Source organism: Talpa occidentalis, unplaced genomic scaffold, assembly GCF_014898055.3.
Source record: "Talpa occidentalis isolate TD23 unplaced genomic scaffold, MPIMG_talOcc4v2.1 talOcc4.8, whole genome shotgun sequence".
NCBI classification, from domain to species: Eukaryota; Metazoa; Chordata; class Mammalia; order Eulipotyphla; family Talpidae; genus Talpa; species Talpa occidentalis.
This window is the reverse complement of record NW_023605194.1, coordinates 76,174,200-76,194,583: the sequence shown is the minus strand read 5'-3', so window position 1 is coordinate 76,194,583 and position 20,384 is coordinate 76,174,200. Positions and strand designations below refer to the sequence as shown.

At 40.4% G+C, this 20,384-nt stretch overlaps 1 protein-coding gene across 10 annotated transcripts in view; it reads left to right on the top strand.

Annotated features, from left to right (window-relative positions):
• Positions 1 to 20,384, top strand: part of PPP1R12B (protein phosphatase 1 regulatory subunit 12B) — a 181,290-nt gene that overhangs the window by 89,163 nt on the left and 71,743 nt on the right. For 9 of the 10 annotated variants that reach the window (XM_037496652.2, XM_037496649.2, XM_037496650.2 and 6 more), the window contains 5 exons: positions 10,264 to 10,354; positions 14,274 to 14,471; positions 16,293 to 16,482; positions 16,583 to 16,686; positions 18,019 to 18,060. In XM_037496652.2, coding sequence (XP_037352549.1) covers positions 10,264 to 10,354; positions 14,274 to 14,471; positions 16,293 to 16,482; positions 16,583 to 16,686; positions 18,019 to 18,060 — 625 coding nt within the window. Of the gene's footprint in view, positions 1 to 10,263; positions 10,355 to 14,273; positions 14,472 to 16,292; positions 16,483 to 16,582; positions 16,687 to 18,018; positions 18,061 to 20,384 lie in introns of those variants that run through there. The other variant, XM_054690476.1, reaches the window with a different exon arrangement.

Sequence of the window (20,384 nt, the reverse complement as noted above, 5' to 3'; positions counted from 1 at the left end):
ACCTTGAACTCTGGGTGGCACTTTGTATGCTGACTACTGCCTTCTCAAATCTCTACTCTACCATGACCCCTGGCATTCTTTCCTGCTTCACTTCTCTCTTTTCTGATTATTCCTTTTTGCCCTTTTTTTCTGCAAATAACCTTAAATATTGTTCCTTGGGCTTCCTTCTTTCCTCTTCTCAAAATTCTCCCTTAGCTCATCTCATCCACTCCAGTCTCTTCAATTGTCAGCCCAGACTTCTCTGCTGAGCTTCATGAAGCTACATGCATGTAAAGTGCTTACTTAGGTCAGGGGCTGAGGGCTAGAGTAGCCTTCAAGGTTATGGCCATTTTAATCTTTACTGTGTTTTCCCCCTCATTTCTTCATCTGTTTAAATTGTCATTACAGGGATGTTTTTCTTTAAGAGTTCTCCAAATCCCCTTAGAAAGAGTATAAGCAAACCAAACCATTCCCTCCCCTCTGACTCAAAAAGATATAGGAGCGGGGGAGCAGAGAAAGAGAGATCTTTTCTCATGTATTATTTACACTCTTTAATACTGGTCCTACATGTCACCCAATTAAAAAACTTGGAAATAGTACTACAAGCCTTCTTTACTCCTCACCAAGAAGTTACTTACTCATCCCCAAGTCCTGTCTTTCTCTCCTTCAGTTCCATCCTGTCCTCTCCATCCATACTGTCATCTGTTAACTCAGGGCCTCCTAACTCCCTAACTCGACTCTCTACCTCCCTTTCCCCTGTCCCACTTGACCAAGCTATCTTCTGCAGTGTGGCCTTGGTGATCTTTCTAAGCTACAAGTCTGAGCAACTCACCTTCCTGCTTAAAGATCGGAGAATGATTCATCAATCACTGCTGACCACCCCACTCCTTGTTTCTAGGAGAACTCTTCTCATTCTCTTTAGAATCTGTTTGATCTACCCCATGAGGTTTTATTCCTTACCCCCTTAGGCAATACAGGTTTCTTATCAAGAGCATAGCTCTTTATGGAATTTTTAATTTTAATTATCACTACAGTATATGCACAACTTCTCCACATGATCCTGCTGGAAATCAGGCCTTCTTCATTTTGATATGCAATATCTGGGACAGGCAAAAAAAAAAAATGGAATATTGAAAATGATTGGGTGAATGCAATGGGAAATATGAATGAGTCAATCAAACACATTATTGACCTAACTTTAAAAACAGTAAATCAATAGGTGATTAGGGCTAACCCTAAGACAAACTATAATCACTTAGATTCTGAATTTTATCCATAACCTTCATTCATTTACCATTTTGGAGCACTGAATATAGGCAAGGCACAATGCTCATGTGAATTATGTAATGACAAATAAATAGGCCTACTTAGCCTATTAGCCTACTTAGGCCTGAAACACAGAGAATGGGATGTGGTGATGCATGAAATAGGAGGGATTTTGATTTCACTAGATCTTCACCTCATTTTTGTTATAATATATAGTGTTGTAGCTAAAACTTCATTTGGTATGGGCATTGTTGGTTTACATGTTTTTATTTATTTATTTTTTTAAGAGGCACGTATTTTTATTTATTTGTTTATTTGTTTGTTTGTTTATACATGCACTGGGTACAGTCAGAAGCAAGGGAGGGTGAGAGAATTCACCAGAGCCAGAGCGGGGAACAGAGCAGGCAGAAGGACCGAAGTACACTGCTGAGGGGAGCAGGGGGCAGCAGGAGAGGTCTGTGTACCATGCGGGACCCTCCTCCGGTGGCCGGGGATTGAACCGGCGCCGCAGAGGCCGCGGGGAGCTTCGCAACCCAGCGCTCAACCGCTGCACCACCGGGGAGGCCCTTTACATGTTTTTAGATGGATGTAAAAGTCAATACTTTCCTTCAACAGTATGTATTTTTTGTAATTAGAAAATGTTCCCCTTATTTCTATAAAAACCAGTTTCCCTTAGGTCAGGGTTAGGGGAATGAGAGAATTTGGGGGGTGATGGCGCTATGTCTTGATTGTGCACTTTTGCCAAAGCTCATAGGCCAGTGTGCTGGAAAGACACATTTTACTTGTAAGTGAAAGGTCCATGCTGGAGGCTGGAATGCCCACCTGGGGGGCAGGAATGCGGATACCTGCCTGGAGGACTCAGACAATGAGCCTCCCCCCTCCCCCTAGGAGTCTCTTCTCAGACAAAGAACCTCTACCTGCCCCACGAACCTTTTCTCGCCCTACAAACTTTTCCCGCCATACGAATCCAACTTCCCACCTGACCCCTCCTTACCCTATAAAACTGCTTCCCCCTAACAACGTGCGCGGCTTCACTGACCCCCACCTTGGGTGTGTGAGGTCTGCCTCGGGCGCAATAAACTTTCCCTCCCTTTGAGAAATTTAGCCTGGCTCTCCTTTTCTTTACCGCGCCCAACCTTTCAGTAAGTAAGTTACGCCTCTGGAACCTGACTTTTAAAAAGTGTCCCTGAGTCTTAATTAAAGGAATTTCAGTCATCTGAAAAGTGGGGTGAATGGATAAGGAATGGATAATAAAATAGATCTTTTTTATAGGCCTTCTGTGAAGGTAAATTTCATTCAGGTCCTTTAAGGAGTTCTTTCTTCCTAGACTCTTCTCTTCTTAACCTGAGCTTTAGGAAGTTCAGAAATCCCTAAAATTGTTAGCAAAATTTTGTTATACATAATTGTTTTTTTCTGGGAAGAGATTATAGTTTTCACCTGATTGTGAAAAGTAGGTTAGTGTTCAATAAAGGTCACATTAGGGAGCTAATGTGGCCCTAAAAATGCACACATTAGGGAGCTCTTCCTACTCCCCACATGCCCTTTTCTCCTAAGGGACACCTGCTTGTGACCATAGTAGTGGAGCCCAATTTCTAGAGTCAGTGAGAGCAGTGGGGCCTGTGAATCCTCCAGTCTTAGTGCTTAGAGCCACCTGGTGCCAGCACTGGTCTGTCCCATTGCCCTGCTCTCCTAGGTTAGAGCCACACACCTGCCCTGGACCCCAGGCTGACTCTGCACTCTCACACGCTCTCAGTCTTGAAGCTGACCGAAGGGCTTTTTTCTGGCATGTTTAGCTATCCTGGAAAGTACCTATGTTTTGTCCGTCACCACCAACTAGGGTAATAAAGTGTTCTTTTTAAGTGTGGGAAGCAAGCTTTTTTTGTATGGCTTATTTTAAAACTTTCTTTTGAATTTAATGATAATTTTTAAGCTAAAATTTTTTAACTCTAAAAATGTCAAAGATCTTGAAGTTTACAAAGCTTTCCACAATAAGCATATTTTGAGTAGAAAATATGTTATCCACAATCTAACCATATATATATATTCTCTTTATTTTGAGATCATGCTGTATGTAGTTTTTCTTTTAAAGTTAATTATAGGGCCTCCCCGGTGGCACAGCGGTTGAGCCCTGGGTTGCGAAGCTGCCCGCAGCCTCTGCAGCGCTGGTTCGATCCCCGGCTGCTCCCTGGCCACCAAAGGAGGGTCCCTCATGGCGCGCAGACCTCTCCTGCCACCTGCTGCTCCCCTCAGCAGTGTACCTCGGTCCTTCTGCCTGCTCTGCTCCCAGCTCTGGTGAATTCTCTCACCCTCCCGCGCTTCTGACTGTACCCAGTGCTTGTATGTATGTATGTATCAATCAATCAATAAATCTTTTTTTAAAATAAATAAATAATAAAGTTAATTATAAACTATTACTAACAGCCAATATATCAGTTTTCCAGCTTGATCAAAGTCTGGCATTTTGCCATATTTGCCTTCATTTTTTAAGTGCCTTAATTTTTTATTAGAAATGTAGTTGAAACCCTGCTTATGTCTCCTCAGTGTCATCCTTTGACTGTCTCCCTAGAGGGAGTCATGATCCTGAATTTAGTATTTATCATTCTCAAAGTTTTATGAGATATTATTTCACATATGTACACACTTCTTTTACATGCTTTCATTCTTTTTGTAAACTGTGACATTATGCACATTTCCTGAAACCTGCTGTTTTCACTCAGCATTATTTGTTCATTTTAAATGCTCAGGAGGGCCTCCCTGTTGGCACAAGGGGTTAAGCACCGCACTATGAAAGCAATCTGCAGCCTCTGCAGCACAAGTTAGATCCCTGGCTAGCCAGGGTGCAACCTACATGGCGAAGCAGACCTCTCCTGTCTCGCCTGCTGCTCCCCTCAGCAGTGTATTTCAGTCTGTCTATCTGTTCTGTTCCCCACTCTGTCTCTGGCGAATCCTCTCACTACCACCCCTGCATCTCTGGCCTGTACCCCAGCTCTTGTATGCATACATAAATAAAATCTTTTAAAAAAATAAATGCTCAGGAAATGTTCATTTTAGTACATTGTGTGCATAGATTACAGTTCTTGTTTGCTAATGGACATTTGCTTTTATTTTAGTTAGTACTATGATGCTGATGAGCACACTATTGTTCTTGTTCCATATACAAATGTGCAAGAGTTTCTCAAGAGTAGTTATTTCCTAGTGAATTTCTGGATCTAAAGAGCAAGCCCCTCTTTACTTGAGAATGCCAGGTTCTCTCCTATTTATACTTTGACAAGCAATGTATGAGTTTCTAGTTCTTTGCAACTAAAGTTCCATTTGTTAATGTCAATTGTTATTTGTTTTTACAAATTTAAAGAAGATCAAGTGGGTTCACCTTATTTTAATTTGCATTTTCTTGATTACTCATGAAACTGAACATTTTCTTCTAACGTATGTAAGCTTTTCAGATCTTCTGTTTTGTAAATTCCCTGGTTATATGCTTTGCTGATCTTTTTTTTTCTGCTAGGGTTTACTCCCTTTTGAGAGCTGTTATGAGTTCTTTACATATTCTGGTTATATTTTACAAGTTGTATATCTAGAGCCGTTTTTACTTTGTCTTGTAATGTCTACATAGTATTCTATCATATGAGTGTCCCAAAACCATTCCCCCAGTTATTTGAGAATTGGATCATTTCTGCTAATATTTTGTGTTGACTTTCTTGTTTAAGAAAAAAATTTAGTGATGAATTTGACCTGGTCTATTTTGTGGTCAGTAATATTTGTGACAGTTGGCCAGATCCAGTTGGTATAGCCTATGGGCATGAAATAAAGCAGCACTCGCTGACCTTTTCAATGCTTGAATCTGCCATTCTTGGCATCCGGATCACCTGCTCCAACGAGTGAACTCACTGTAGAGTGACCTACATAAGTAAAACACTGTCGTTGTGAAAGTGGCTTTGGCACTTGAACTGGAGTATTTTTAACAGAACAAATGCTCTGAACTACAAGAATTCAGGATGATACAGTATTTGACTAAGGCAGGTCACAGAAACATCAGCATCTATAAAACAAAAAGTTCTTTAAGCTGTAGTTTGCTATATAATTTAGAGTCTAGAGCAGAGGCAGTAAGCTTTTTCTTTAAAGGACCAGAGAGCAAATATTTTAGACTTTGTGGGCCACATGGTTTCTACTGCAGCAGTTCAGTTCTGCCTCTAGGCAAGTACTAGGCACACAGCCTGGCTGTTCATCTATACATTGTCTGTCATTGCTTTGGCACTAAAAAAAAAAATATTGTTGGAGAGCTCCACATAGCCTAAAAGATTTACTATTTGGGCTTTATAGAAAAGTTTGCAAATTCCATTAACATTTTGGGCTAGGTAATTCATACTTTGCCTCCAGGAGGAGGGCAGTGTCTTTTATTGAGAACTGCTGGTCTTAAGAGTTCAGGAAATACTTAGTTCAGCTAAGGGACTTGCCTCCAAACCCACCGAGCCCCCTTTTTTTGATCATTCTGATTAGTGGAGTTGTAGCTTTGGTTCCTTGCTTAAGCTTAAGCTCTGATTTTCAGTGTAGAACTAGAAAGCCCAGTCTGAAACATGAGCATTTGAATGCATTCCTCCCTACACTTGAAGTCAGATCACATCCTGATGTATGACACACATTAGATGTAGAAACCTGCCTCATCTGTAGTTAGCTTGTCAATTTTTTTTTTAATACAAGAACCGGGGTATAGGCCAGATACGCAGGAGGGTGAGAGGATTCACCAGAGACAGAGCGGGGAACAGAACAGGCAGAATGACCAAAATACACTGCTGAGGGGAGCAGCGGGCAAGACAGAAGAGATCTGCCCCGCCATGTGGGTTGCTTCGCGGCCAGAGCTTGTCAATTTGAACCGAACTTACTGTCTCCCACTATTTAGCTTTAACCCATTTATACCAGATCTGAAATTTGTCCCTGCATTTGTCTGTCATACGTTTCTTTTTATCTATCTCTTTACCACCTTTGACTTAGCCAGTTGGCTAGGCCTGAGCCTCTAGTGAGGCAGTATTTACCGCTCATTCAGATGGGTGCAGCAACTAGGATAGCCCGAGGACAGGTGAAATAATATCCAGAAGGAGAATGCTGCTCTCTTGCTCTATCTTCTTCCACATGAAGAATTCCTCCCACCTCCCACTCCCTGTTTATGAAATGAGAAGTAGTATTGATTGGTTTGGTACAGTGTATAAAATATGCATCTAATGGAATGGTATTTTGGGAACTATTAGCAGCCTTGGCTCTACTGAGCCCCAAGGTTTTGCCTTCCTCCCCTTTTCTCCTCCCCTTCTTCCTCCTCCTCCTCCTTAGTAGCAGCTTCTTAGCAAATTACAGGCTTCGCCTCTGGCTTGCTGGATAGCAGTGGCAGTGCAAGCCTTTTCTAGTTTCCAAGGGAGACCGGGTGCTGAGACTGCAGTCTTTCCCAGCAGCCACTTACCTTTCTTGCCATTCGTCTCCACTCATCTCTTGACCTTCATTCTGCTATGCAGGCCTACACAAGGAGGTAACAGTATGTTTTCTTGGAGCTCTCTTTGTCCAAGGGGGCAGAGGGAAAGTCAGATGGTTCTGGGTAAGGCATATGGGGACAGCAGGGTATAAATGCTGTGATTAGGGAAAAAGTAGCTGTGAAGCTGTCGTATCTGTGAGCTTGTTCCTGTGTGCTGTATCTAGAAATGCTATAAAGGCGAGGGCCCCAGTGCTACCTCATCAACTTAAAAGTGCCACATATAAAAATGCAAAATTATTGTAAGAATGCCTCTGAGAAATGTAGAAGAAAAATGAATATCTTTGCGAAGAAAATAAAATCAATTTGCTTTAAACTTAGCTGGCTAGCTGCATTCTTGGCAATATTCTGTTAGGTTTGCTACAGGAACTGGGTCTGGTTTTCAGGTTTAGGGAGAAGACTTGATAGTAATGTTTCTTAATTGGATTTTCAGGACTCATGGAACTGTGTTGTCCAATGTGATAGCCAATAACCAGGTGTGGCTCTTTAGATTTAAATTAAATATTCAGTTCTTCCATCATACTAGCTACGTTTTAAATGTTCAGTAGCCACATGTGACCAGTGACCACCATATTGGACTGTGAAGGTGCACAACTTTTCCATTACTATTCAAAGTTCCATGGACCGTGCTGAAGAAAGTGATCTATGGAACAGAGGATGTTTAGTAAACCAATGATTGGCATTTTATTGAGAAGACTTAGAGGCTACTTTTCCAGAATCAGTATAAATATGGATTCACTATGGTTTAAAGCTAAATGGGACTTTAAAAGCTATAGACTTAGTCCCTTATTATAAATGAAACCATGAAGATTCCAGGAAATCGGTTCTATTAAGGTCAAACAAATTCATGGCAGAGCTGAAACCAGAAGCCCAGTACTTGTTCCTTCTCCTTTGCTCCAGTGGTAGCTTCACACTCCCAATTAGAAGTAGAAGCTATTTCCTATTAGACACAGGAAAATGTAACTAAAACCTGCCTCCTAGGGCAACTGGAGAACTGCATCCCCTACTAGAGAAGTTAGCAACTGAGATTACCTGTCACGGACAGTTTGTTCACAGCAGTCTTATAGTGTGTTCATGGCAACATCTGCGAGTGTAAAAATCCTCCTTTCCCAAGACACAGTATTGATTATGGCAAACTTTGGAAACATCAGGAGATGCTTGAAGAAGTGTGATCATTTAGGCTTTTCCACTAATTCCTGTCACTGCTAGATTTGGAAAAGAAATGTCTTGCTCTGTAAATCCACAGCATGGGTCCAAGATACTGGATGGAAGAAAGCTTTTTTTATTGTGGTGTTGTGTGTGAAAAACTGTACTGGGAGCAGGAAGTTCAAAGGGCTATCTGAATAAAATAAAGTAGAAGAATGAAAGAAAAATAACCGTGATTTCCAAAGAGAGAACAAAATTGTTTTCCCTAAAATGAGGAGAGAATAAAATTTTCTTCTGGAATGTACCTTTAGGAAGTTGGTTTTTAAAATAGCTTTAAGGGATCCTACATTTAAAATATGTACTGAAGAGAGAAGAATACTTAACTGATTAGCTTCAAACAGGAAAAGACCCAAGTTGAGTATGAGAAACATCCCTGCGGGCATGGTATGGAAACATATTTGAAGAGGTGTGAACCACTACCTAAAATATATGGTGTAGTTCTCTTTATTAAATTTATTTCTTTTTTTATATCACTGTTCATTTCTGTACAGTATTTAATTTCTCCCCTCAGGTGTAGTTCCCATAGTTCTGCTGCCACCACAGCACCCGTGACCATAGTCTCTTGTGCTCCCCAGTTTTGAGTTCTCCCCCTCCCCTGCTGTGTACCTCAGATCTATGGTCAGCTTGTAAGTTTTGTCTTTTTCCTGACCCTTTGATCTGTTTCCCTATATTCCACCTATAAGTGAGACCATCCAATATTTTCCTTTTCCCTTCTGACTTACTTCACTTAGCATAATCCCTTCCAATGCCATCAATATTGCCCCAAATGGCATGAGTTTATCTTTCTTGATCGCTGAGTAGTGTTCCATTGTGTAGATATACCACATGTTCTTGATCCACTCACCTGCTTTGGGGCATTTAGATTGTTTCCATTATCTTGGCTATTGTAAATAGTGCTGCAATAATTTCGAGTTAATGTTTTATGTCCTTTGGGTAGATTCCTAGGGGTGGAATCACAGGTCACATGACAGTTCCATTTTTAGTGTTTTGAGGAACCTCCTCACAGCTTCCACAGTGGCTGGACCCGTTTGTATCCTGCCAGCAGTGTAAAAGAGTTCCTTTTTTTCCACATCCTCACCAGCGTTTGTTGTTGTCAGGTGTGAGGTAGTATCTTCTTGTGGTTTTGATTTGCCTTTCCTTGATAATTAGTGATATTGAATATTTTTTTCATATACCTGTTGGCCATTGCATTTCTTCTATGGAGAAGTGTCTTTTTTAGCTTTTTTGGCTGGGTTGTTTGCATTGTTTTTGTTGAGGTGTGTGAGCTCTTTGTAGATCTTTGATATCAATTCCTGATCAGTTGTATGGTGTGCATATATTTTCTCCCATTCAGTAGGGTGTCTCTTCATTTTGGTTACTGTCTCTTGCTGTACAGAAGCCTTTTAGCTTGGTTATTCCTGGTTGTTTTCTTCTCTTTTGTTTTCCTTGCTTCTGGAGAAGAGACTGCAAAGATGTTTCAGAGGTTTATATCATGGAGTGTTTTGCCTGTGTTTTCTTTTATGTATTTCATGGTTTCAGGTCTTACATTCAAGTCTTTTATCCATTTTGAGTTGGTTTTTGTGTATAGTGTGAGATGGTAGTCTAGTTTCATTCTTTTGCATGTGGTGGTCCAGTTTTCCCAACACCATTTATTGGAGAGGCTATCCTTGTTCCAGAGTATATTCTTTGCTCCTTTGTCATAGATTTATTGACCATATATGTGTGGTTTGATTTCTGGACTTTCAATTCAAGACATACAGTGTTGTAAACCAATGTCAGGTCAATAGTTTAAAAGTTAAATTAATAAATAAAAAGCAAAAAAACAAAAAAAAAGAGTATATGTCTTTGTAGTATTCAGAATGCTGTGGTCATCAGTTACAGAATACTTAATAGTCTTATAAAACAGCTTGTCATTCCTAGCACTAAGTCTTGTGTATAAAGATACATATGCAAAGGTTATTTCAGATAGGCCAAAAAGAACTGTGGTATCAGCCTAGAAACATAGCTATAGGGGAAAGGGAAAACTTAGAAAAAGAACAGAATCAAAGATTGATGACTTCAAGATGTCATTTGATCTCATTCCAGATAGAGATGATAAAATTATTTGTATTTTTCATATGAGTCAATCAAGGCCTAAGGAGATATTAAAACACTCACCCAAGGTAACATTGTTATTCAGTAATAGAACTAAAATGATTACAATTGTGGTCGCCTAAGTTCATTCTTAGAGTGTAGACATCACTTCAATATGTGAAAGCACCTTGTCAATACTCATGTACATGCAGCAGAGATCTTTTATCTGCTATTTTATTTCTCTACAGGTCATATCTGACTCCTGTAAGGGATGAAGAAGCAGAGTCTTTACGGAAAGCACGCTCCAGACAAGCTCGGCAGACTCGAAGGTCTACTCAAGTACGCATGAACTCTTGCCTTTAGGTCCTTTTGTGCTCTACTTTTCCTTTGGGATACAATTGAAGAATAGTATGATGAGCTTCCTCAGTATTCAGTATCAAAGCTTTCACCTGTGTTCAGTCCTATACCCCACAGAATCGGATGAACTTATGGCTACATCTACCTGGTCCCACTTCTCTCCTCCAGGCTCAGACATGGTTTATCTCCTTTCCTTCCTAAGATTAACCATTCCACTTACATGGAAAGGACCACATCTTAATCCCCCAAAGAGAACCATTTGACAGCTCCTCAAAATGTTAAACCTAGAGTTACCACATGATCTAGCAATTCTACTCATAGGTATATATGAAATGAAAATGTATGTCCACATAAAAACTTGTATGCAAGTGTTTATAATAGCAAGACTCAAAATTCAGTGTTATTTCTGGCCAGAGTTTATTTACTGTAGAGACCATATTTATGTACAGAGTTTGCAAACTTTCTGTAGAGTTGAGCCCTGGCCTCCCAGCTACAGAAAGTATTTAGCATGTGTGGCTGGTTGTACCTCAGGGGTCCTCAGCAATTGTGGGAGTGGTAGATCCAAGCTGAGCCATTGAACAGAGTTAACATAACTGAAACATACACATCCCAAGTTTCCAAATTGTTACATAAACAAATGCTGTATATCCACACAATGGAATAATATTTGGTAATAAAAAGAAATCACTGCTAGTGCATGCTAATGAGACAATGTGGATGAACTGTATGAAAGTATTGTGCAAAGTGAAAGAAACCAGATATGACTGCATTATATGAAAATGCCCAGAATAAGCAGATCAGAGGTTGCCATGGGCTAGAGAGAGTGAGGAGTGGGAAGTGACTCCTGATGGATGTGGAGTTCCCTTATGGGGTGATGATAATGTTCTGAAATTCATGGTGACGGTTACCCTACTCTGTGTGTAGTTTTAGCTCAATAAAAACATTATAAAGAGAGTAAAAAAGAATCCCTAAAGGAGCCGTTAAAGTAAGAAAAAGTTTGGGGGCCTCCCTGGTGGCGCAAGGGGTTAAGACGCAACACTATGAAGCTAGCCACAGCCTCTGCAGCACAGTCAAGTTCCATCCCCGGCCAGGGAGCTGACCCACATGGTGCAGCAGACCTCTCCTATCTTGCCCACTGCTCCGCTCAGCAGTGTATTTCAGTCAGTCTGCCTGTTCTGCTCCCCACTCTCTCTCTGGTGAATCCTCTCACCACCCACACTTCTGGCCTTTACCCCTGTTCTTGTATGCATAAATAAATAAATCTTTTTTAAAAAAAGTAAGGAAGAGTTTGATAGACTCTACATTGTATTTTTGTAAAAATCACTGTGCAGAGAATTGATGGGGTTGCTGGGCAAAAGTGTGTTCTTCAAATCTGGAAGCAGGGAGTCCTGTTAGAAACTGTTACTGTTGTCCACTCTGGAAATAATAGAACCACAAGCTTAGGTTGTAATGGCAATGAGATAGAGACAAAGCTATAAATAAGTGTTATTTAAGGAGGCAGAGGATGTGAATAGGCCGATGAAGCAGAATAAAAAGGAATATAGCCAGAGGAGGAAGGTAAATCAGGAAATAGTGGTGACAGAGAAGTGAATGAATAGTCAGTTTCTAGTGAAAGGGGAAAGTTCAACAGTTTTAAATGTTATAGATGTCATGTAAAAAAGTTCAGGACTGAAAAAGGAACATTATATATAACAGTGAAACTTTCCTTGCTATCTTCCCTGACCCTCCCACAGTAGATCGTGTCCTTCCTTTATAGTTTAGTACATCAGTTACTTGGTTTTCTTCAATGAATTTTTGCCTGTTTCCCCTAATAGAATGTAACCTCCAAGAGGACCAAGATTGACTATACTTTTGTTTTATTGTAGTCATATACACATAACCTCTTTTAAGTGTGCAGTTCAATGGCATTAAGTACATTCACCTTATTTTGTAACTAGCCCATCATCCATCTCCTGAACACTTTTCATCTTCCCAAACTTAGAACCTTTACCCATTAAACAATAACACCCCTCCCAGCATTCTACCTTTTGTCTCCATGAACTTGACTATGTACCTCTTATGAGTGGAATCAGAATATTTGTCATCTTGGGACTGACTTTTTCACTTGGTGTAATGTCTTCAAGTTTCATCCATGTTGTAGCAGGTGTAATAATTTTCTTCCTTTTTAAAAGTAACATTTTTTTAATGTATAGACAGTCATGTGTTGCTTGACTATGCTTTGGTCAACAGTTGACTGTAGACACCACAGTTGTTGCCACATGCCACAACATATCACCTTGCTTGATAGCCACCAATTACCCTCTATAACGTCACAAAATGACGAATTTGCCTAACGATGCATTTCTGAGGAGATAAGCCCCTGATTCAATGACGCATGACTATACTCACATTTTGCTTATGCATTCATCAGTTGATAGGCACTTGGATTGCTTCCACCTTTTGGCTGTTGTGAATAATGAGATTATCTTGACATTTTATTTGACAGTTAAATACCCTATTTAACTGGCTTCAGTCTATTTCTCCCACCTCTGCAAAAAATAAAAAATAAAAAGGAGGCGGGAGAAGCCCCAGCGGAAGTGAAGCTGCTTCAGTGTATACAAATGATCTCCTCGGCACCCTGCTTTCAGTTCTTTTGGGTACATACCCAGAAGTAGAATTTGCGGGATCAGATGTTTTGTCTTATACTTATATTCCATTATACTCATCTATTTTCTTATCTTTTCCGCTAGACTGAAAGGTTTTTGAGTAAGGAATCAATTGATTTGTCTTTGTAGACACAGTGCTTAATAAGACACTTAACTCCTCATGAAGAGGATGAGGGAATAAATTAATGAACAATTTTTTTTAAGATTTATTTTATTTATACAAGAACCGGGGTACAAGCCAGATGCGCTGGAGGGTGAGAGGATCCACCAGAGACAGAGCAAGGGACAGAACAGGCAGAACAACTGAAATATACTGCTGATGGGGAGCAGAGGGCAAGACAGGAGAGGTCTGCCCTGCCAAGTGGATTGCTTCGCAGCCGGTGGGGATCGAAGCGGCACCGCAGAGGCTACAGACATCCTCACAGCGCTGCGCTCAACCGCCTGCGCCACCAGGGAGGCCCCCTAAATTAATGAACAGTTTTTTAAAAAATCAAGTTATGGATATAACACTTGCTTAACTGCATTCCAGCTTTGGAACTTCCCTCTTCTGAGGACTTAGCACATAACTGCTTGAATTAGAATCACCTCGCTCCCTTCCTGACCTGTCCCCTTCTCCTAGACATGTCTCTTCATTATTTGCTTTGCTTATGTCCTGCTGCCCCTGTGAGCCTGGGGGAAACATTCATTGCTGGAATATCTCTGTGTGATTCCCTCATTACTTGGGAAATGATGATACAGAAAAGCCAGTTTAGAGATTTTTGGGGGAGGTGGGATGAGAAGGAGTGGTGCTTTTATTCTAGCCTGGTTCTGAATCTTCACCTTTTTGAGTCTAGCTAGTCTTTCTTTTAAGTCTGATTTTCTTGAGTAAAATCAAGTTTTCCTGGTATCTGCTATTTAGAGACTCCCTGTTGCTAAACACTTGCCCTCAGGAAGGATAGGGAACATTAAAATGAAGGTGTTGAGAACTACTGGCAGGAGGACGTGCATCTAGCCAGGCAAGCTTCCCCGTTGACCTATTTTCTGGAACTCAAATTGGAAAAACAAATACTATGTTTGAAACATACCTCATTCAGATCTGGGTTCTCTGCACACTGGAATGTTCACTCATATTTTGTTTGAAATGGCCTCATGCATTTTGGAAGCTTCATTTGAAATTTGATACTGTTGAATCTTTTAGGGAGTTTCCCTACTCTCATTCATCAAGAGTTACTCCATGATTAGAGTGAAACTTCCCTGACCTTGTAATATGTTCCCAGGGTGTAACCCTAACGGACCTTCAGGAAGCAGAAAGGACTTTCAGCCGATCAAAGGCAGAGCGGCAAGCTCAGGATCAGCCCAGCCCAAAGCCCAGAGGCACTGAGGGACTTGAGGGGAGCACTGAGAAACATGAGTCCTCAGCAGCATCATCAAAGGAAGCTGGGGAGGACCGACAGGGCGGGAGTCTGGATGAAGAGGTGAGCTGCTTTTGTTGGCATATACTGTACTAAAAGCTGGGTAATTCATGTGGGAAATTCTTCCTCACTGATAATTCAAGTGCTTTGCTCCTTTGAAGTGGACAGATTACAGAAAAATCTATTTATGTCTGTCTTTAGTTGGCAAACCTGTGTGACTGAAAGAATTCAGAGGATGTCAGCCTTAAATAGTCATTTTCTTCCTCCGAGAATTAACTAATGCTTGACCCCCAGTTTTAATGAGACATAAATATTGACATAAACCATTGTATTATATACAGACACACAGCCTGATGAACTGATTGCCACATTAACTAAATTTTTAAATTACGTAAATGTAATCTTCAAAGAATTTAGTTAATTTCATCTTTAATAGAATCTCTTCTATTCTAAAAAGACTAGTCACAGTATAATAAAATACAAATAGAAATTAAGCATTTACTCATTGCTTGCACCAGGCACTGTTTATACTATGTCATATGTATTCATTTGTTTAACCTTCAAAATAGCCCCCAGGTAGATGTTTTTATTCCTATTTTAAATATGAGGAAATTGAGTCACAGAGAGGTTAAGTAAGTTTCCCCACATTTCAGATAGCTAAGAAGTGACTAAGCAAGAATTCAAACAAAGGCAGCCTGGGTCCACAGGCATTAATTATTGTCTTAATCTCCAAATGCCAGCAAACTTGAGTTTACAAAGCACCTTCGTCCCCGACCACAAGATGTCACTGTCGGGATGGACACTTTGCCTTGCTTGCTACTTCTCAAGAGGGATTGGTAGTCAAAGGTATAGTATTATATTCAGGGTGAATATAACTCCTGGTTTACTAAGATGTTCCAGCTACCTATGTTACGCTACGTGATTATCAATAGCCCTCCTTTCACTCTCAGAGTGTCACAGTTGTGATAAATTTTACAATCACCATAGTTATAAGAAAAAGGAATTTCTTTCTTGTCCAAACTCTGAATGGTTAGGCTGCATAAACTGAGCTTCTGTTATTTGTTGTATCAGCTACTATTTATTGAGTACTTATTAGCAGGTGCTATTTTAAGCTTCTAGCACATTATCTCATTTAATCCTCACAACTCTCTCTGAGGAAGATATTATCCCTATTTTATATAGAAGGAAGTTGAGGCCCAGCAAAGTTAAGTCATTATTTAAGGTTACATAGCTAGTAAGTGCTGAAGCTAGATTTTTAACAAGTTCTATCTGACTCCAAAGCTTACTGCATTTTATTAGTTATTCTGTATTTTATAAACATGTATATAATCTCTATGTTAATAAGAATTTCTCTATCTCTGCATCTTCAATAAACCAAGTTAAGGCCTGTTGTCAGGTTCTATCCTCTCAGAAAAACAACTCCAAGCAGAAAAATGGGATTTTTAAAGTTTCAATAAACCTGGCCCTAGAGTTTTCAGAAATTAGTAGAATGCTCAGAGAAGAGACCAAATAGCTCCTACATATTCCTGAACTTTTAATTTTCCAATGTCAACATGACCTCTCAGCTCTTTATCCTAAAACACCATCATACTTCCTATTTTTACTCCAAGATCAGAGGAATTTTTACCAACAAGGTTAGTGCTATTTTGTCCCCTTTAGTCTATTTAGGAACAGTTTTCTTGGGCTTCTATCAACATGATGATGCTACCGCCGTAGGAGCCAGAAGTTGTTTCCTTTCTTGCTGATTTACTGGCATTATAGCTTTTTATTGAACAGCTACTACTACTAAGTCTCTTGCTACAGAGAAAAAGCCATTTTTAGTAAATCTGCTATCCTTATCCTCTGGTTATACTTGACCTCTCACATCCGACGGATAATTTCCAGCCTGTCTATCGTCGCCTGAGGTGTCCCGGTCAGCCAGACAAACCCACATCACCAGTGTCTCCTTCTGCATCAAGATCCTCTCTCTACACCAGTTCCCATATGCTTCGGACAAATAGATCTTCAGACCCTGATTCGGAGAGCTCAGAGACTGCCACAAACGCTGCATCTGCAAAGGAAATGGACAAAAATGGTAGGTAGAGTTCCAGGAAATGCAAGCCTCCCCTCCCCCCACCCCCCCAGTGCATATGCCCCAGATTTCTAAAATTCATACTTTATTTACCTCTGTCCAGAGAGTGAAGAAGCAGACATAGATGATCAGTCCTCTAACAGGCTCCGTGACAGGAGGCGCAAGGAGAGACGGAGAGGCACGGGCATCAACTTCTGGACAAGAGATGTGAGTAGACATGTGCTGAGGTAGCTCATGTGCCCTTGGCTGCCGAGGGGAGTTCAAAAGAAAAAGAGTCCCACATGGTGCATGAACTTGCAGACTGTTAAGAAGTATTACTGAGGAAAAGGAAAGAAGACCAACTAGTATGTGTATGTTCCTATTGGATGCTAAGCAGCTAGCACAGTGCCAAGCACATAGTAGGCACTCAGAAACCATTGGTGAAGAATGAAAAAACTGGAAATTTACAACAACCACATAAACAAATATAAAAAGTAAATGAACTTGTCAAATTTTAGCAGTCCTCCCTAGATTTCTGGAAGGATTGCTAAAAGTCCCATAGTCAGTAATATCTTAGTACCCCATGTAAGCAGAATTTCTGATTAAATATTTTAGTAGAACAACAGGAATTTCTGGGCCTCCCCGGTGGCGCAGCGGTTGAGCGCTGGGTTGCGAAGCTGCCCGCAGACTCTGCAGCGCTGGTTTGATCCCCGGCTGCTCCCCGGCCACCGGAGGAGGGTCCCGCATGGCGCGCAGACCTCTCCTGCCGCCCACTGCTCCCCTCAGCAGTGTCCTTCGGTCCTTCTGCCTGCTCTGCTCCCCGCTCTGGCTCTGGTGAATTCTCTCACCCTCCCGCGCTTCTGACTGTACTCAGTGCTTGTATAAATAAATAAATCTTAAAAAAAAAAAAAAAAAAAAAAAAGAACAACAGGAATTTCAAATAACTTAAAATCTGTAAGTAATACAAGTACATCTAACTTGATTTTATTCTGGAGGAAAAAAGGAACAAATAATGCAAAAGAGATTGACTTTAAAGTAAGAACAGGTACACCCATGCCTGCTGACTAGAAATACACATTTAGCACTGTAAGTCACCTTCTTGTTCTATATCCTCACTCAGCCTTGTTATTGGCATTTTAAAAAATCAGGTGGCCAATAATGAAGAGATCAGTAGTTAAGTGACTCATTTGAGTGAGACAGGAAATAAAACATCAATAGTCATCTATTAGAAACTGTTCTTTAGATAAAAATATTTCATTGTTTTAGGACCAAATAGACTAATACCTGTTGACAAAGATGAAATAAAGCCCATATTTTCTTAAAGATACCCCTTTTCCAATTGTGGACCACGTGATGTGTTTGACTACAGGTAATGTTCCTAGACTCCCTGCCTCTGGCAGCTGTTAAAAGCAGCACTAACAGATCATTCATTACTTGGCAGTCAATTCTCACTGCCTGCATTTGAACTGCCAAATGCATAATTGATGAGAGCAGACCTTGTTGTTTTCAAGGATGTCTATGACCATGATCCTCTTGTTTTTCTTCTTCCTTGCTTTTCAGGATGATGAAACTGATGTCTCTGAAGAAGTAAAAGAGAAGTGGGTAAGTGACAAGCCAGTGAGGCATGTTCCTTTATGACTCAGCCCTGCTCCTGTGCATGTGATTTAATAGAGGAAAAAGCAGACCTGTGCAGATTCGAGTAGAAGAGAGAGATTGGAGATAGACATTCCTCTGAGAAAGGCAGAGAATGCTTGGTTGATGCTTCTTTTCTATGGTATAACAATCCCCATGCTCTTGAACAACTTTCCTACATTTTTCTATGCCTTTTGCTGACCTCCCTAGCAGTTACAGAATCCATCTTTTTCTCTCATAAGTATTATTGGATTATGTAAAGTACCTTGAAATCTTTGGAAGAAAAGTAAAGAGTGATACTGTTTCTCTTATGGATTACACTAATAAAGAGGAACATAAATGTGAAGACATCAAAGAGTCCAAAAGTCATTTATATTTTACTTTGAAATAAGGCTCAGTGTCTGATCTTTTACAACTCAGACCCTTTAAGGTCTGGCATCCAACTTTTCTCCGCAGTTATGACAAGGACCCAGCTTTCTTACTAATCCAAGTTCATGTAGGCCACACAAATGTGATAAAAAGTTAGTGGCTTTCTTTATAAAGCTATTGTTCAGGAAGGACAGGATTTGGCTTTGACTAAATGAATGTTCGTTTCTATTAGAAATTATGTGAAAACATGGCCATTTTGTACCCTACTTGAAAATGTTTTGAAAATATATTTAGTAACACATATTGACAATCTACAACTAACTCATCTTTAGCAGTCATTGACCTGTCTATGTATTCCTCAATGTCCACAACAGTTAATGATGGCTTTGCAATTGCCTGCCCTTGAATGAATAAAGCCAAGGCTCCTTCCCAAGGATGAGCCACATAGAGGTTAGCTTTGGGGCCAATATGTGTGTGCATGTGCACAGCAGCTCTTCAATTTGAGTTCTTGAAAAGGCTTCAAGAGGCTTTTGGAGACACAGAGATGAGTGTAGGAAAGTTGCTTTGGTAATCACATGATGCCCAAGAAGAGACTCTTGAGTAATAGAGACAGAGCACTGAAAGGAACTATGATCTCTCCAGAGTTGTTGACATCATTGAAATCTGTGGAGGGAATTACAATAAGGAAGGCTTTGTTGTCACAGAATGTCTTTTGTCAGTGAAAATCTTTGTGTCTACTTTTCTAAACTTCTTTTCTAAATTACTTGAAATGAAAATCCTAGCTTCGGGTAAGAGTAAGGAAAACTAAGATGTTCTTGATGCAGGGCTTCTCAGAGAATTTCATTTTAGAACTATTGACTTGAAGTATAAAAAGATTTCCTGACCAGTGAGGAAAAGCAGAGACTGTTGTGGTTTGCCATAAAAGTTTTTTGTCTGACTGAAAAATATTCCATTCATCCAATTGCTTGAGGCATCTACTAGTGTTTTCCATGTGTCAAGCAGACTCCAGTGTGCATCTGAGAAAAGAATAAACAGCCTGTTCTCTCTGGATTGGTTACTTTGAGTGTGTGTGGGTGAGCCAGAGTTGCCATAAGCATATTCCAGGTGCCACTGTCCTATCCCGCCAACAATGCAGAAGACAAGACTGATCAGCACAGGCATTTTTTTCCTTTTGGTAAAAACCTTATAGTTTCCTGCTTCATTACTCCAGTGCATTTCAATAAAATTTACCTGCTTTCCTCTGAAGTATGCTCATCTAACACTAACAGAGTAGCATGCCTAGTTAGGGCACAGTATAAATTGCTACATTTTATTTCAAGACGATAATATATGATGATGTTCTTTCTCCCCCACTCATGTCCTCCCATTGGATGGCAGAGTTCGCTGTAGCATGGCACTGTTAGCTAAGCAGCTTGTTTACTGCTGGAAAACCAGGGTAGTTCTTTCTTTCTTTTCTTTTCTTTTTCTTTTTTTTTGGGGGGGGGGTAATTGGTTCACTACTGAGGTCACGACAACTCACTTCTCTGTCTTTGTCTGCTCCTGTAGAGTGGTAGAAACTTTCATTTTTAAAGTTAACTCTTCCCAGTCTCAGTGTGAGGGAGCTTATTCCAATCATAGCTGAAAATGCTTTTATATTCAGGAGTATGTTTTCTTTACCAGTGGCAACTGCACAGAGTTTTTACAGTGGTTGAAAGCACAACCGTGGGCCCACTGCAGAAGGGATGGCCGTTGGCAATCTTTCTGTCCCTGGTCTTTGGCCAGCCTTCCTTTGCTTGGACCTACTACATTCTTGTGCTTTTATTTGTTTTATTCCTGTGAAGCAGACTATTTTCCAAGCCAATTTTGTTGTATAATTGAGTTTATCACTAGAGGGCACAAGTGGTCAAGAGAAAAGAGATCAAAGACAGGGAGCTTTTGTTTTGAAG